The 18,107-nt window shown below is 30.9% G+C and overlaps 2 protein-coding genes and 1 long non-coding RNA gene across 3 annotated transcripts; all 3 read right to left on the bottom strand.

Moving 5' to 3' along the window:
• Positions 1-9,292: 9,292 nt before the first annotated feature.
• LOC118646107 (ATP-dependent DNA helicase PIF1-like) lies at positions 9,293-9,943 on the bottom strand. Its single transcript, XM_036288402.1, has one exon. The coding sequence runs from the start codon at positions 9,941-9,943 to the stop codon at positions 9,293-9,295; it is 651 nt and encodes a 216-aa protein (XP_036144295.1).
• Positions 9,944-10,058: 115 nt separating this feature from the next.
• Positions 10,059-12,518, bottom strand: LOC118646104. The gene has a single exon (XM_036288398.1). It carries the CDS (start codon positions 12,516-12,518, stop codon positions 10,059-10,061), a length of 2,460 nt encoding a protein of 819 aa, XP_036144291.1.
• Positions 12,519-13,838: 1,320 nt separating this feature from the next.
• Positions 13,839-15,420, bottom strand: LOC118646269. The gene is made up of 3 exons (XR_004963809.1): positions 14,688-15,420; positions 14,245-14,370; positions 13,839-14,015 (listed from the first exon to the last, which is right to left on the bottom strand). It is a non-coding gene; the product is annotated as an uncharacterized LOC118646269 (long non-coding RNA).
• Positions 15,421-18,107: the final 2,687 nt, after the last annotated feature.

Raw genomic sequence — 18,107 nt, 5'->3', positions numbered from 1 at the left:
TTTATAGTGGCTAGATAGCTTAATATTGTTTCGCGTCGCCCGATACAACCTTGAAGCGCCAATCAGCAGACGGATATTATCGATCGGCCGATTGTCGGAAGAGATTTGTAACAAATAATTGTATTAGACACATTTAAAAATACGTATAATGAAATTTAGTGTAATTAAAAGAAAGTAGGGGAGAACGGGGGAATTTTGGCATCAGTTAAAGAAAGACTGAAAGAAATGTCTTACAATCATCGAATATTTATTTCAACTATTTATTATTAAAATGAAGATTATATAAAGCTTTAATTTAGCATAGCGTAAATATTTAAATTTTAATTAAGTCTATAAAAAAATTTACTTTTTTCGAAACTCAACAAAAACTCCCATTGCCCCAGGCACTGGGCAATGAGAACCACCTTAAGGGTATAAATGAGATGCATTGCTTATGCAAAAATAATATTTATTTCAAACAAGTAATATTTTCTAAATTATAGAAAACTATTACTTGTTTTAAATAAATATTATTGATTTTCTATAAAATATGTTATTAGCATTATTTAAAGAAATATTTATTTGAATTTGGTATTTTTTTCTCTCAGTGTACAAAAAGGAGTGAAATCCCATCAAAAAACCTTTATTTGAGAAAGCGTTTATGTACTTGGCGTATCTTTTTTACCATTTTAAGATTTTTTTGATAGGTCTTATAGTACCCGCAAAGTTTAAAAGAAAAATTCACTTTATTTTTTTAACACAGTTATTTTACTTTATTTATTTTAAATGTTAAAAACAATTTATTACTTTTTAGCAGATAATCTCTTATTTTAAACAATATTTTAATTTAATTCCAATTAATTGACCATGGTACTATTTAACCAAATTATTTATTCAAAACAAATTTTTTTGGATTAACTACTTTTTTTTTTCAGTGTACGACACGATTCTAAAATAACCAAATTTATTGAAATTTCAGAATATCATGACATAAAAAATGTTTTACTTCCATAAATAATAAATAATGAGTTAAATACAGTACCTTGGGTTATAATAAATGGTACACAATATGAAATTAATAATATTATATGTACAAATTATGACCATTTATTTGCAAAAGTTCAACATATTATTCTAAATTAAAACAAAGCAATATTTTTTTTATTAGTAAAACTTTGTATTGTAAGTTTTAATTAATGCACATAAGAGTGCATATCAGTACATATAAGATATCAAAGCAAAACAAATTTTTTTTGTATAAATCAAAAGGATTTAATAGATTATCACGTTTATTTTAATAGTGAAAAAAATTATATTTTTTTGCAAAAATTTGAGTAAATTGTTAGTTTATAATCATTAAAATTTATAACGATTCCAATAAAATATTAAAGACAATAAAATTATAATAAAAATATATTATATAATTTTAGGTTTTTATTCCCCAATCATGGTGTGCAAATGATTAATAAACAATATATATCTATTCTTAATGACATTTTCTCTAAAGTTAACAGAGCATTAAATAATTGGAAGTAATAGTATCATGTAAATATTGACTATTTATTATACTCTCTTATTTTAAATATGAGTGTAATAAAGAGTTGTTTTTCTTGAATCGTCTGTTACAATTGTGACATCAGATGTTTGCAGTTACGTCAGTTTTTGTTGTAACCAATTATCGCTCAAGTAATCATGTCTCGTAATCATATCCGTTTGATACACTCTTAATTTTATTGCAAGAGATAATGTGTAAAGTATTATTTTAAAAATACATGTAAGTAAACTACTAAAATTAATTAATTAATTACAATAATTAAAAACTAGTTTTTTTAATTACTTAAATTTAAAAAAATTAACAAAAGTAAAACTGCAATAGAATACATATTTACTATATTATATATTTACTATATTATATAACATACTTTATGCAAGTTATACATAATTTGTTTAACACAAAATTTTTTTTAAAATTTAAATTAGTATTATTTAAACATTTGTTTCTTAAAAATATTTTTTAGAAAATAATATGTATATGTTAATAACTATTTATTATAAATTATCAAATATTTGTTGTATTGTACAACATATCTTATGCAAGTTATAGATAATTTATTTAATATGAAAACTTAATTTTTAAAATTAAGTTAATATTATTTAAAAATCTGTTTCTTAAAAATATTTCTTATAAAATAATATTTATATTTTAATAACTGTTTATTATAATTTAACAAATATTTGTTGCAATTAATGAACAATTTATTTTATAATAAATATCTTCTTGAAGCAAATAAATTCAATTGGAAAAATAGAGAATAAACATTATGTTTCTATAAATATTGTTTGTACGTATAGAACAGTTTTATAGAGAATAATGTTTAGTTTTGGTTTATAGAGAATAATTTACTTAATGGAAGATTAATATTATACAAATAAATAAACACGATTTTTTAATTTAAAAAAATGCGTGTCCAATTGTATGGAAACGCATGATTTTTTAAAATTAAAGAAAATTTTTTGTTTTAGTAAATTTTTTTCAGTGCACTCGTGTGAGTGTAATAATATATGTATATGCACACACATACGTATACACATATCTATTTTTTAAACATTCATACATACTTACATATTTAATGAAGTAAAGGTACAGCAAATATTTTCTCAAGTTTGATATAAGTGTAAATAAGTAATTTTTTCCGGTAAACATTTTTTTATATAAGAGCATATATAAATCTAGAATTATATTTAAGTTATATAAAATTATGTGAAATTATATAAAAGTATACAATATAAAATTTTGCATGGACATTTTTGATACATAATTCTATAGATTTTTATATATGTACTTTTACATGAAAAATTTTTTATCAGATACATATTATTACATATCATTACACAATGTTAATACCTAATTTTCTTCCTTTTTTCCCTTCCTTTTTCTTTTTGTCTTTCTGTTTCTCGGTCTCTAACCACAAATCGCCATAGTGAAATCACACCATTAAACTATCAAAACTGTCAAAACTGTCAAACTGTCAAACTGTCAATTAAACTGTCAAACTACAACTCTCACACACGAAGTGAGTCAAGCGAGACAGCCAATCACGATCGGAATAAAGCGGCAACAATACAATCGCGATTAGCAGCCAACTTTAGGGTTACATGGCTATTTTAAAAGAGGAGGACTAGTACAACACAAGCGCGCGCTACGCGCGCGCTATTTAGTTTTTTACTTTTTAAAAATAACAATTGCAATAATAATTATATAAATAAATAATTATATACAAAAAAAGAAAAAGAAATAGAGAGAAAGAGAGAGAGAGTGAGAGAGAGAGAGAGAGAGAGAGAGAGAGAGAGAGAGAGAGAGAGAGAGAGAGAGAGAGAGAGAGAGAGAGAGAGAGAGAGAGAGAGAAAGCATACTTACATACATTAATTTATTATCTAATCTTTTTTTTTTATATTATACACATAAAAAAAGGAAAAAAGAAATACAATATACACAACATACATAAATCTTCTTTAAAGTAATATGATATTGACACTGAAATGTAACGAAATGTTCTCAGCTCTGACTCTTCTTCTTCTTCTTGTTTTTTTTTTCTTTAATTAGCATTAGAGATTGACGACATAATTTGAAAAACAAAATTACAATTGTTAATAAATTATTAAATACTTTGACATTATATGTGTATCTTTCCATATAAAATGAGATCAACATCTTTTGCAAAAATCAATACAGAAAACTAACTTTCGAAAATCTTTTGTTCGAGTAAGATACTTCACAATGTACAAAAAAAAGTTACAATTGTTAATAAATTATTAAATACTTTGACATTACATGTATCTTTCTATATAAAATAAGATCAACATTTTTTGGAACTTTATATACATTAATTAATTAACTATTATTGCTAGTTATAAAATAATATTGTGACATATGCATGCACACGTACGCGTGCACACATAGAAATTAATAAATTTAAAAAATAACCAAATAAAAAATAATTAATAGAGAAAACTAACTTTCGAAAATCTTTCGTTTGAGTAAAATACTCCACAGTGTACGCACGGATGCACGCACTTCTGTCCCCCCCCCCTCTCTCTCTTTCTCTCTCTCTCTCTCTCTCCCCGTCTCTTCCGGTCTCTCCCGGTCTCTCCCCGTCTCTCCCGGTCTCTCCCCGTCTCTCCCCATCTCTTCCGGTATAGATAACCATTTATACAAATTTGACAGCTGTCAAAATTTAATCGCAATGATTATTCTCGCAACACGAAGTAAGCGCAACGAAAGAACCAATCGGCATCGCGGAAAAGCAACAACAATACTTCGAGAGATGCGAGTATAGATGCCATGCCCTTTTTTAGATAGGACTAGAATATTAACGCGCGCTACGCGCGCGCTTTTTTATGTATATTTAAATTTAATTGACAAAAATTTTAATGACATTATTAAATTATTATTAAATCTTGATCTATTGTAATACTTATACATTCAGTAATGATCTACAGGCGCAAATCACTAAATTTTTTTCCTTTTTTCTTAAAAAAAATGATGTTCAAGAAATGACAACGTATACACTTTTGAATAAATTGTAATCACTGCTATAAACACAATTTATACAAGAAATCAAACGCAGTAATATAATAATAAAAAGAGGCATTTAATTATAAACTTGCTCGTTTATTTGTGTATTTAAGAAATATCATTACGCTAATTTAAACATTTAAATAATATATTTCTTTTATAAATTTAATAGTGATTTTGATTTCTGAAACATAAATCAAACATATAAAGTTAATAAAAATTAATGTTATATTGATATTATCTCTTAATAGTATGCTTCAATCCTTTGTAACCGATAAAGTTACTTCTAAAATAGTTGACCTTATGTAAATGTTTACCGAAATTTTTTAGTTTCATACTTTTAGATTTAAAGAATTTTGATCCATGCGACGCTTATTCGGCACTGTTGATCTTTTTAATAAGTCTACGTAAGACATTTGATTATTGCTGAGTTTTTTTATGTCGGTCACTTTTTTAATAACAATATAAAAAGGAAAAGTTGCTGAAAACATTTTTCCCAATATTTGGACATGATCTCCTTTATGAAATTCATCATTAATAGCTGCAAATTCTGAAAGTCTAATTTCTATTTTATATTTTCCATCGGTAAGAACGCCAATACCAATGCCTGCTTTCCCTTCTGATAAGCAAGATTTTATAAATCCTTCTACGATAACTGAAAAATAATAATTTAAATCGTTGAATACTTTAATATAACTATCGCTTTTCTTCCGATGCTGAAATTAATAATAGAGATAGGCTGTTTTCACGTTGGTGCTTATAGTGTTCGTAATTATTTTTGTCTTTGTTTAATATTTGATAAACAACAAGGATAAAATAATGTTTAAAGCGCTATGAACGCCAACGCGAACACAGCCTATATTTGCTATTAACTTCAGCATCATAAAAAATGTACTTCAAAAATATTGATTATCCGTGCTTAAATTTTTATTATATAATTGAATTTGTTTAATTTGTTTAATTTGTTTTTCTTTTTTTTGCTCAATCGGTTAATATTTGTTCTGCCAAAAGAGTTAAAGTTTTGAAATTTAATCTTTTAAGGTCCATGAACAGATTAATAGACATAACAAAGAGTTGATTATTGGGGTGATAGCATTTGATCAAAAGATAACTAAAAAAAAAAAAAAAAAAAAACCAAATTTGAATTTAATTTTTTTAATTTAAAAAAATTTTGATTTAAAAAAAAGAAAAGAATTATTGTTATTATTGTTGTTATTATTGTTATTATTGTTATTATTTACAAAAATTATTGTTTAAACAATTTGTTTAAAAAAGCAAGTTATGGAAAGACTGATAGCACCATTCGATTCTAAAAGGAAAACTCAAGTTTTTTTTACGAAAAATGATCTTTTGATCAAATGCTTTCACACTAATATTTAATTTTTTGTTATGTCTATTGGCTTGTTTATGGGCCTCAAAAGATTAAATTTCAAAATTTTGACTTTCTTGGTAGAGCAGAAAATATTAACCAATCGAGCTTAAAAGAGGGAGTAGTTAATAATCATCTCTCAAGGTAAAAAGTTAAGATTGCTTATAAGATTCACCTTTAATATAACTATACAGGGTGTTCCAGATTAACCGGAGGAGCCGGCATGTACGTATTCCTCATGAAAAACTGAGTCGAAAATGTCAATAGCAAAATCTTGAGGAATCATTAGTTTTCAAATGGTAAGCCTTTGAAACCTTCCAACCACAGGCCGTGAAGCTCGCGCTGTCAGGCGCGGCGCAACTAAGCGGCCGGCTAGTCGCTTTGACGAGTATCGCTAAACGGTACCAAACGAGTATAAATCTGTGAAATCTCTACTAATATTTGTTGCTATATTCTTAAATCGAGTCCAATTTAATTGACAAAAAGTAATATCAATTGTAAATTCGATAAAACGCTATTTATATCAATAAAAATTATGTGTTTCTGAAATACGTTTTATGTATAAATAAATTAATAAATAAAATCAATATTAATTAAATTATTTAATCAAATAATATTAAAAACATCAGTCGACAACATTTCCAAAACTTTTTTTTCAAAAAGTTCTGTCACAAACAGTATTAAAAAACATTTACATTTGAAATTCGCATTTGATGTAAATAAATATTTCATATTTAGGAAATGAAAAGAAAACAATCCCTTGACATTCGGGCTCGGATTCACGTCCCCAAATTCAATTCGCCCTTCCCAGGCGACGGACATTCCGCGCGGAAACGCCTCACTCGATCCACATTCCCTCCTACAACATGGCGCCAGAGCCATCGCTTCCGCGGTCTCATCCCAACCGATTCTAGATCGTACGGCGCCCGTTCTCCGCCCGCGTTTACACTGGCGCATGGAAAATTTACCGGCGCGCTTGTCGGAGCCCCGTCCGCGGAAATATTATAAGAACAACTTAGCTGGTTTGAATTCCTTTTCATGTCCCTCCGCGGGCACCGCTTCCACTGGCCGAGAACGAGTCCTTCCGGCATCGAAGCAGTCCCCTCTCCTCTCGCAGCTCATCCCTCAATTACTGCAACTCCCGCAGCTTCGCGCGAAGCGAATCGACCTCCATCGTCGCACCCGCCGAGACTGAATCTTCCTCGAGGAATGTGTGGTTGACACCTCTCTCTCGCACTTTCATTCCGCGTACTTTCTGACTCTTAAACTCGCGCGCGCTTCACAGGATCCGATGAACGGATCCCGGACGAGCCCCCAAAATGTTGCGCCGGGTCGCCAAAAGACACTCCCGCACACACACTCACACTCGCGTCGAGAAAATCGAAACGTTTATGGAATTCGAAAAGCTTTATTTAAACTTGAACTCAAACAGAGAAAGCGCGTGATACGTCCTCCTCGGCAGGAGTCCGACATTAAACTGTCTACAATTCTTATTTACAAATATTTCCCGGCAACCAACTGTCTACAATTCTTATTTACAAATATTTCCCGGCAACCAGCCGTTTAATTCATTTATTTCAATAACAAATTCTTTCCGGCAATCGGCCAATCGAAAATATTGATCGGTCCGTCAGCTGACTGGCGCTTCAGGGATGTATCGGGCGACACGCGGCACGCAACAATATATTCACAATCACATAATATCGCAATTTTATTTAAAAATAAAGTTAGAAGATTTTCTAATTTAGTCGACGATATTCTGAATAACTTGCAGGCTGGTATCAGAATTATAAATTAATTTAACTTTATGGGCACATATTTTTAAATTCTTTTTATAAATAATTTAATGAATAATATAGACCAAATAACCTGCAGGCTTGTATGTTTTAGCTAGAGACTTTAAAATTGGTGAATATAATAACATTTGGAGCAATAAACTAATTAAGAGACTTCGAGTGTTCTATAATGAAATAAGAGAAGAGGTAAGAAGCAATAAAATTTTGTACCACATTTTTGGAATTTTCGTTCACTTTTATGCAGCCTAAAAATTCTAAAATTGTAACATAAAGTTTCATCTCTTTTTATCTTTCCTATTACCTCATTTCCGAACACTTGAGACCTTTTAAGAAGCTTAGAATAATTATATTTATAATTATGCATAAATAAAATCATATTCTAGCATATATTCTTAATAAAAAAATAAATAAGTTATATTAATTTGTGTTAAAATGATATATAAGAATATAATTTATAACTTACGAGATCCGTTGTCGTCACCACCTCTTCAATCTTTTTCATGTGGTCATTCCATGCTACAACTTGAATTAATTTTCCTTGTCCATTTGATATTATAAATTTAAAATGTTTTCGATTTACTGAGCCCGAAAAAATTCTTTCGACGTAACCGACGATCTCACTGCCTAAATTAAAATTTACTTGTAACATGAAAGTATTAGTTGATAAAGGTGGGAATGATGGAGGGAAAAGGGAAGAGAAAGAGGAAGAGAGAGTGAGAGAGAGAGAGAGAGAGAGAGAGAGAGAGAGAGAGAGAGAGAGAGAAAGAGAGAGAGAGAGAGAGATTATTATACATTAGATAGATTATTATTATTATTTTGAGATTATTATTATTTTTTTACAGAACGAAATATACGCAAGTCCAAAACAAATATTAATCAATAACTAAAACAATAAAAATTGATATACAAAATTCATCAATAATAACTAAAAAATTATACTTATTTACAATGTTGTATCTCCGATTTGAACAGCGCCAATTACATCGTTTGATGTAAAAATATCTTTTGATATAATATCGGACTTCTCCATAATTCTTATCAGATATCTGATATAAACTTCTTGAACACTATAGTTTGTTAATAAAACAATTTATGTCATTACTCAGTAACGAAAACTTTTTTCTCGCATTGCGATATACGCGAGAATAATAAATCGATTAAAGATTTTCTTGTGTTAAGAATGTGCAGCATTCACTCATTCACACATTTGCATACATTCTGAAGGCAGTAAGATACCATCAAATTATTAGAGGCAAAATAAATTAAAAACAGACTATAAAATGTTTTTAAATTAAGGAATTATACTGGATATTCTAGAATTTATCTCTTATAAACTATACTTCGAATTTTATTTTTATTTTTATTTTTTTTTTGTATATTTTAATTTATCAATTTTTGTTATCTTTACATGTATAATTCCTTGTACACATAATTTTTTGCAGAAAGACCATTTCGCTGTTCTCCAAAACAGATTTTCACTGCTTCCCACGCACGAACTCGTGAAAGTGCAACATAAAGTTGTCCGTGATTGAAAACATCTTTTCGGAGATCTAGACCGACTTTTTCAAATGTCTAACCCTGCGACTTATTTATTGTCATAGCAAAAGCAAGTTTTATTGGAAATTGTCTTCGTTTAAATGTAAATGGATATTCATTTTCGCAGTACAATGTAATACGATTTATAAATACTATTTCTCCAGCTTTATCACCTATTAAAATTTCACATTTGAGCATGTTATTTCCAAGATGAAAAATCATTAATCTAGTACCGTTACACAAACCCTCGTTTATATTAAGATTTCGTATGAGCATTATAACACTGTATTTTCGTAAGCGCAATTCATAAGGTGGAAGAGATGACGGTGACAAAGAATTTAAATATTCTGGTAAAAGCGCTTCAGTAATATCACTGTTATCACCACAATTTTCGGTGCTGTCTATACTCGTGTAGGTCCTTTCAGTTGAATTATCAAGTAATTCAACAACTCTTTTATTAATAGCATCCACGTCAATGTTTCTTGCTGACAAAATAACGCAGTGAGCGGCTTTTTTATATTGTTTCTTTTGTATAAGTTCGCCAAACGTATCAATGACAATATCAGAATCAGCGGCCGTGGTACACTGTAACGGAATTTGTATATTGTCATCAAAATCATTTAACTTACCATCTCCAAGATCTAGCAGAAATTTGGCAAATTCTATTTCATGAGGTAGAGTTCTCATGTTCTTTGTTAAAGATAACTTTACAAAATTAATCCACAATGAACTAAATTTAATCGACATGTTAACCATTTCACTGCGAGTACCACCAATTTTAACTGGTAGAAGTTGTCTAAAATCAAGTATTACAATTACTACAATTACTACAAAGTATTACTACAATTTTTCCACCAAATAGTCTATCAGTAAGCATGATGTCGCGTAATGTTCGATCCATAATCTCAAGTGCGTATCTTGGAGCCATTGGAGCTTCATCCCAAATAAATACGTCTGTTTCTTTAAGAATTTGTGCTTCGTTTGATTGCGCTTTAATATTTGATGATGAGTCACAGAAAAGTGGAACGGGTAATCCAAAAGTTTTATGAACGGTTTTTCCTTGTGGAAGCAATGTTGCCGCAATGCCAGTAAAAACCATTGTGCTAACGCGTTTCTTTCTGCCTTTTAACAGATACCACAGTGTGATATATACAAAAGTTTTACCTGTACCACCTGGGCCATCAACATAAAAACAATTATTTATTGTTTCATTTTCCTTACTATTGTTTACTGCATTTAGAATGATATCTACTATATTTTTTTGATTATCGTTTAATTGTCGGCATTTTTGCATACCGATCTCCAACGTCTCTTCAAATGATACATCATTCAAAGACTCATCAATTTCATTTAATTGTTCCATGCTTGGAAAATTGGACAAACTCATACCTTCGGCGGTTAACAATGTATTTATATTAATATAAGATTTTCTTTGAGCTTGTAATGTATTACTACAGTTTCGTAAATAATCTTCTGACATTGAGACTTTAAATTCTTCCCAAAGTTGTTCAGGATAAATTGGTTGGCAATGAATTAAAATACGAATAAACAACCTTCGAAGTTGTCGGGGCATCATCCAAATTTCTGCTTCATGCATCGCTCGTTTCCACTGTTCGTCATCTTCTATAAGACCTAAAGTCAAGCAAGCAGCTGTATATGTTTCGTGAACAACATTATTAACTGTTCTTAAATCTTGAAAACTTGTAGCACCTTTCACTGTCAATAGTAACAATCGTAGATGGAATAGTTCTATCTGGGTAGGACTAATTGAGTACATACGACCAATGCATTTAAAATGAGCTTTTCGTTTTTCCCAGCGAGAAATATTTCGGCCATTAATCTTTTGTTTTTTAAAGGCAAAATAAGAAGGAATTTCAGTATATGTATATTGCCTGGCTTCTTCATCACGGCCATTCAATATGAAATACTCTTGTAACATTGTTGTTTGATCTATAATAGCAGCAATTTCATTTTCGTCGTTGTCAATGTTGATTGTAAAATTTTGTTTGTTAGGTAAGTGCACGGGCAATCGTATTACAGTGTGACTTTTTTCTTGTAAATTCTTATTAAGAATACGCCAACATGCTTCGACCGGTCCGACATATCGAGTATCGATGTAATCACGTATTTCATCGTGATTTATGCAATTATCTTCTGCTGCAGTTCCACTAATAACGACAGTGGCTGCATCATGACCTTTGTATACATACTTATATAAGTATTTGACGGATTTAATACTCGAGACAACTTCAACATTGATGTGACAATTAAAAATAAGTGACAATTTTGGAGAGTAAGGTACAACAAAACTGTTGTCAACTATGTACCCACCAGGGCGTTCAAAAGTCACACCAGTATCTCTTCTGCGATAGTGTGGGTATCCGTCTTCATTCATTGTTGTTTCATTTTGCAATGGTTTGGGGTAGTGTTTTGAACATTTTTCATTGACAATGCACCAATCACCACATGGACCATGAATCATGTTTTTTATAATAATATCGTGCAAAACAGGATTCTCACAAGGATCAGGAATTTCTGCTGATATGTATCTATCAACAATCTCAGGGGTTGTTATTTTATAATTATGTTTCAAATGTATTAACATATGAAGGTGCGGTAAGCCGCGCTTTTGAAATTCGATAACGTTTATGTACGCTGATACTTTCCCAAAGTAATTTTGTCCTGTAATTATATCCACAAGATATTTTTTTTTTATATCAAATACACGAGCACAAAGATCAGGTCTATCTGCTGTTTGCTGACCAGGAAGTAGATTTTCTTTGATTTCTCGCCAGTTAGGATTGCAAGTCATTGTTATAAAGAAATCTGGTTTCCCATACTTGCGAACAATAGCCATGGCATCCTGATAATTTTGCATCATGTTGCGAGGTGAACCAACAAATGACGACGGAAGTATAATCATTTTTCCAACATGGCCGTTTCTATCACTTGCAGCATTTTGTAAATAATCTACTAATCCCTGATATGATTCGGCTCTTAATTGCTTTTGATTTTCTTTACAGTAGTCAATTCGATCTTTTTCAATTTTAACATAATTGTCAACGACCCACTGTTGAAACAATCGCCTTCCTCGTATAAAAGGATTAAATTCAACTCGTATTGCCATTCTGTACTTAACATATGCAGATCTACTGACACGTCTAGGATTTCTAGTATGGATACGCATTAAATTACGATGCCAACCTTGAGTACCATATGGATAAAATATTGGATATACCCAAGGTTCGACGTTCGGATCCATGGTGCTGACTTTTTGTAACGTGTGTTTGTGTTTTTATTACGTATAATAACGTACGAATCTGGAATTTCACCATCCGCTGTCGTTTTAAAGACAGCTGCAACTTCATTGGTTCGTTGAAAATTGTATCTGCGACTATCCGTCCCAGGTTTTAATGTAAATAACAATTGTAAGTCCGGTAACTTTTCATGACTATCTACTGCTAATTTACGCTGATTTTCTACTTCCTCGCCCATCATTTGATATGCTTCAGAAAACACATTATTTTCACGAAAAATGTAATCGAGTGTTTGCAAAAGTTCATAGTTAAGCGTTGGATTTTTGTTTGATCGATATGTAGATGCTTCATTTGAATCCACTATGAAAAGCTGACCGTAACTTGGATTCTCATTCTCAGCTGGATACAGTGATGTATTAATTTGGTAATAAATCTGCCCTTGAATTTTAAAACAGTATGGACCAAATCGCCGACCTCTAAGGGTTATCAAATTAGCGTTAAATGATGCAAAAGAAAAGGAACTATTATAGCTTCGAATATTGTCATAAAAATAATTAGACTTAGCATGACTGCCGTCAAGTAATGCACGCAGCTTATAAGGAGGATCAGATAATGCATCAAGCGATACTTCACCATGACCACAGCAATCATTAAAAGAATTACCTTTATTTGATACTCGTTCGGCAGCAAAATGCTTTGCACTACAATTACTGCAAGAAATATCCATCGCGCCAATATAATGTTCTTCTATATCTTCAATACGTAATGTATTTAATGCATTGATCGTTAATTGCCTTTTTGCCCGCGCTCGGTAATCATTTTGTCGTTCCAACAATGTTCGCGGTGCATTTTTACGAATAGTTATTTCGTTTTCGAGTAACACAATGTTGTCATAAGTAGCGTGAGAAATAAGAGAGAGATGCTCGTTATTCTTATTCTCAACATTTACTACATTTTGAATGGTATTTGCTGTTTGTACAACTCGAATCCTTTCTCGCCGAGATCGTTGATTTTCTCTATTTCTTTGCCTACGAACCTCTTGAAATTCTTCTTCCTCTTTTAGTGTACGCAATACTTTTTGCCGAGGCATTCTTTGCGTTAAAAATAACAGATACAAATTAATAAAATAACGAATTATAAAACGACCTACATATATAATTCAATTACAAAATCATAATTTTCATTTTTGTAATTTTTTATTCCAAAATCACTTTTATAATTTTTATTTGTTTTTATTATTCCAAGATCATTTTTATCAATTTTTTTTTATTTCCATGGTTAGTTTCAACATTTTATTATTAATCTTAATCATTTACATTTTCCTTTATTTCAGTTTTGTTTTCAAAATTTTATTCAAAGTATCTTATATATAATACATGAAAGGAACACAGTAAGAAAAATTAATTTCAAAATTAACACGTTAACTACTATTAATACATTAATTACTATGACAATCACATTAATTGAAATTCTTCTATGCTGTCATCAGCCTTGAGCCGAATCTGGAACAAAAAATAAATAAATAAAAATTATTATATATCCGTACTTTTTATATATGCTTCAAAATTATACTGAATAAAATATATTTATGATTATTTTAACTTAAAATAATAATAGATATTCTCTATTAAGTATTTATAAAGAGCACAACTGAAAAGAGAGAGAGAGAGAGAGAGAGAGAGAGAGAGAGAGAGATTTATCAATAAATTGAAAAATTAATTAAAAATATACCATTTTCAATTATGTACTGAAATTCAAGTTTGGTTTCCAACTTCAGTTATGAAAGGCAACAAAATCGTCGATTATTTTAAACTTCTTATTCTATAAACTTGCTTTTTTGTCAATTTTTTACCGCACCTGCAAAATAAGAAAAATTAAATATTATATACACTTAATTTTTATATATGTTTTAAAAATATTAGGAATAAAATATATTTTTGCTTTTTACATATTTATTATCTGAATATTACACTTTTATAAGTTAAAACTGTATGGAATAAATATAAACTTTAATTATAAAAACGATAAGAAAATTAATAAAAAAACAGCAAAAAAAAATTTATTTTAAAATTATTTTAAGTCAAACACACAACAATCAGTTTTATAACTATAATGTAAAAAAAACTATATAATATTTTCAGATAAATAATATAAAAACTAATAATTAAACGCACCTGATCTCTTGTAATTCACCCAGTAATGACCCAAAAACAAACTTTCTTTGTTGTTTAATTTTCAGATAGAACACTGACTCACGCAAATTGACTTGCGCGAAAACCTGATGATCAAATCAAACTAACTAAAACTCCGAGTTGTAAACATCGAGCTATTCATGTCACTTTTCACTTTGACAGATCAAAATCACTTTTCATTTTGACAGATCAAGTGTCGCTTGAAGTGGTTCGTGCTCGAAACAGCTCGGACCAATAAGATGCATAGTTATTGCGGTGACAATACCGCGATACTTTTCGAGATTTTTGTTACATTTCCTTTTTAGAAAGGGATTGCCATTAGATTTTTGATTATGATTTTAATTTCTGAGATATTTCAACTGAAAGTGAATTTGACAGCTAAATTCCAAATAAAGCATAGTAGCGGCCGTGACATTTGCGCAGTGAAGTTTGCGTCATGCGGCACGATTTTTTACGTACTTTTGGCGTCGCGCCGCTACCGCATCGCTTGATAAAAATTTAAATAAAAAATGAATTGTTCTAAAATTTTGTATATATCTTAGTTAAATACAGCTGTAATAGCATTAATATTCGAAATGTCAGACAATGCATATTGTTACAATAAATGTGCGCCGCGTTAGGGCCACCGCACAAGCTCTTCTATAATACGTTACGTTACGTTAAGTACTCTATATGAACTTAAGCTTGTACTTAAAATTTAATTTAAATCAACGCACAAAGAAATTCTTAACGTAAGAACTTAAAAACTTATGTTAAAAGTTTCTTTGTGCGTTGATTTAAATTTAATTTTAAGTACAAACTTAGGTTAGTCAAGTACTTAACGTAACGTAACGCGTTACAAAAAAGCTTGTGCAGTGGCTCTTACCCGCTGCACCGCATTGTCCCTATCACCCCTACTTGGTGGCCGTCACTATCGCGTCGCTTGATGTCCTGTCAAATGAAAGCACGCAGTACTACACAGCCACCGGAAACACGAATTGACTCTAGTGTCATTGTATGTCGAATTGATAATATTGTAACATATTACATACGCACAACAAAAGATTTGTCGTAAAAACTATCGCATGCGCACTACATTAGCAGTCAATCAATATGCCCCACAGAGCTCGTGGTACAAAAAGTATTTATTGGCCAGAACTCCATGGAGGGAGCGATAGTAGCGTGCTACCGTCCGTATTGTGAACATCAAGCGAAAAGAGTGTAGTGAGATAAAAAGAGAGATCGAGGAGAGGAAGAGAAAGAGAAAGAGAGAGAAAGAAAAGACGATCGCGCGATTTCGCGCTCGATCACACCAATTGACGTAATTGTGCGCGAATAATAATATCTTTTTCCGATTTATTAGAGCGGCGCAAAATAATGCTTATATTATATTTATGCATCGCGGTGCCCGTCGCCAGCGGCGGAATAGAGGAAAAAATAGAAAACAACAAGAATCTCTCAAAGGTAAGACACACTGTTCATCGGTCATCAATATTATTATATATAGAGTGTTTGGTATTTTTTTTTATGGGATATTTATGAGCAGGTAGAGCGCATTAAACTGAACAGAAAAGTCCTTTAGCGTTTTTCTATTTTCGCAATAGTTGACGAGTTATGGACTTGCAAAATTTCCTGTATTAGCCCGGCCTACCAGCAAATGCAAGCGCACCGAGCGCCCGGCCGCCCCCGCCAGCGCTTGAGCTTAGAGATTGCTAGGCGCGCGGGGGGAGTTGTTACAACAAGCAGCAATGGCTACGCACGAGCGACGCGTAACGCTGGATTCTCCCTTTGAGTTATAATAGTTCCTTACTTTTTTTAATGAATATAAAATTTTCTAACGACAAAAAGTATGTGTGTACGTGTACATACATATGTTCAGAGAAATATCAGTTCTGATGCTTAAAGAAGCGATTACTAAATTAATTTTTTTAATAAATAACGATTATTTTTAATAAAAGATATATTTTTTGATGATAGTCTTAAACGTCGTAAATTGTCATTATAAATTAAAAGAAAAAACTGTTATCATGTGCTCGAAAAAAGAATTTATAGTTCTTCAAAAAACATTACAAAATTTTATCGATTAAAATCAAAATAACAACCAAATAAAATTTTTGTTTTATCTTTATATTCTTAATTAAAAATTAAATAACTAGAAAATTTATATTTTTAATAAAATTAATCCCCGTGATCGACTTATAATACACAGAGAAAACTCTTTATAATAAAAATTACTATTGTAAGTAGTAGGTAAACGCGGACCAAGGAGGAATTATGGAAATTTTTATTATGTTTTTCATCAAATCACGATAGTATTTCCACCACTCATATGGTTTAATTCTCTGAAATTTCTTCTTACAATTCGTGATTACTATCCGAAATAATAAATCATACATTAATTTTAAAAAAAATCAATTACTCAATTCTACTTTTATTTTTTTAAATAATTACCTTATCTTTAATGGTTGAAAAGAATATTCTGTCGGTAATAATAAACACCTCACTTACATAAAACAAATAATAATTAACATTTTCCTGTGTGTACACACATACATACAAATTACATACTAAGAGTTTTTTAAATTAAATGAACAAATAAAAATAATTATTTTTATATGACGTACGCGTGAATGAGCAACGAGGATTGTGCAATGCAAGTACCGCGCAGCAAAAAATAATTTTATAATTTTTATTCGTCTTTTCAGTAAGAAAATGACTGAGCGCTATCATTTCCACACCACCTTGCGGTAGATAGCATAGTGCGTTTTTTTTATAGTGGTTTCCCCAATAGGCCTAATCCACTCTCATATTTTAATGCAAAAATTGTTCGAAGTAATGTCCTCTCTCTCGTACGTAGAGTCCGACTATTCGAACAATATCACGCGTTGCACGATGCGCCATTTCTGGCGTAATAGTATTAAAAGCGTCAATTATAGCTTGACGCATTTTTTGTTCTGTACCATTACGCGCATATTCGACTAAACTTTTTATGTAACCCCATAGAAAAAAGTTTAGTACATTTAGGCTGGTATTCATAGTCGAATCTTATTTCAAGATCGTCTCAAGCAATATCTTAAGATGCTAATACAGCTCTGTGATTGGCTGATGGCATCTTAAGACAGTACTTAAGATGATCTTAAATATAAGATCCGACTATGAATACTGGCCTTAGATCCGGCAATCGTGGTGGCCAGATGATCGGACCACCTCGACCCATCCATCTATCGGGGTAACGTGCGTTTAAAAAATCGCGAACTGTTCGGCGAAAATGCGGAGGAGCTCCGTAGTGTTGGAAAATCATCTGTGCTCGTACATGAAGCGGTACATCTTCAAAAGGCACAGGTAATTGATTTTCAAAAAAATCCAAATAATTCTCGCCATTTAGACGCGGCGGGAGAAACACTGGACCGATCTGAAAATCAT

This window comes from Monomorium pharaonis, chromosome 6 (genome assembly GCF_013373865.1).
Source record: "Monomorium pharaonis isolate MP-MQ-018 chromosome 6, ASM1337386v2, whole genome shotgun sequence".
Lineage (NCBI taxonomy): Eukaryota > Metazoa > Arthropoda > Insecta > Hymenoptera > Formicidae > Monomorium > Monomorium pharaonis.
The sequence above is the reverse complement of the archived record's forward strand: the minus strand, read 5'-3'. Positions and strand labels throughout refer to the sequence as shown.

What these genes read in the sequence shown, in the direction of transcription:
- LOC118646107 (XM_036288402.1), bottom strand. Translation starts at nt 9,943, where the DNA reads ATGAGAACTCTACCTCATGAAATAGAATTTGCCAAATTTCTGCTAGAT.
- LOC118646104 (XM_036288398.1), bottom strand. Translation starts at nt 12,518, where the DNA reads ATGGATCCGAACGTCGAACCTTGGGTATATCCAATATTTTATCCATAT.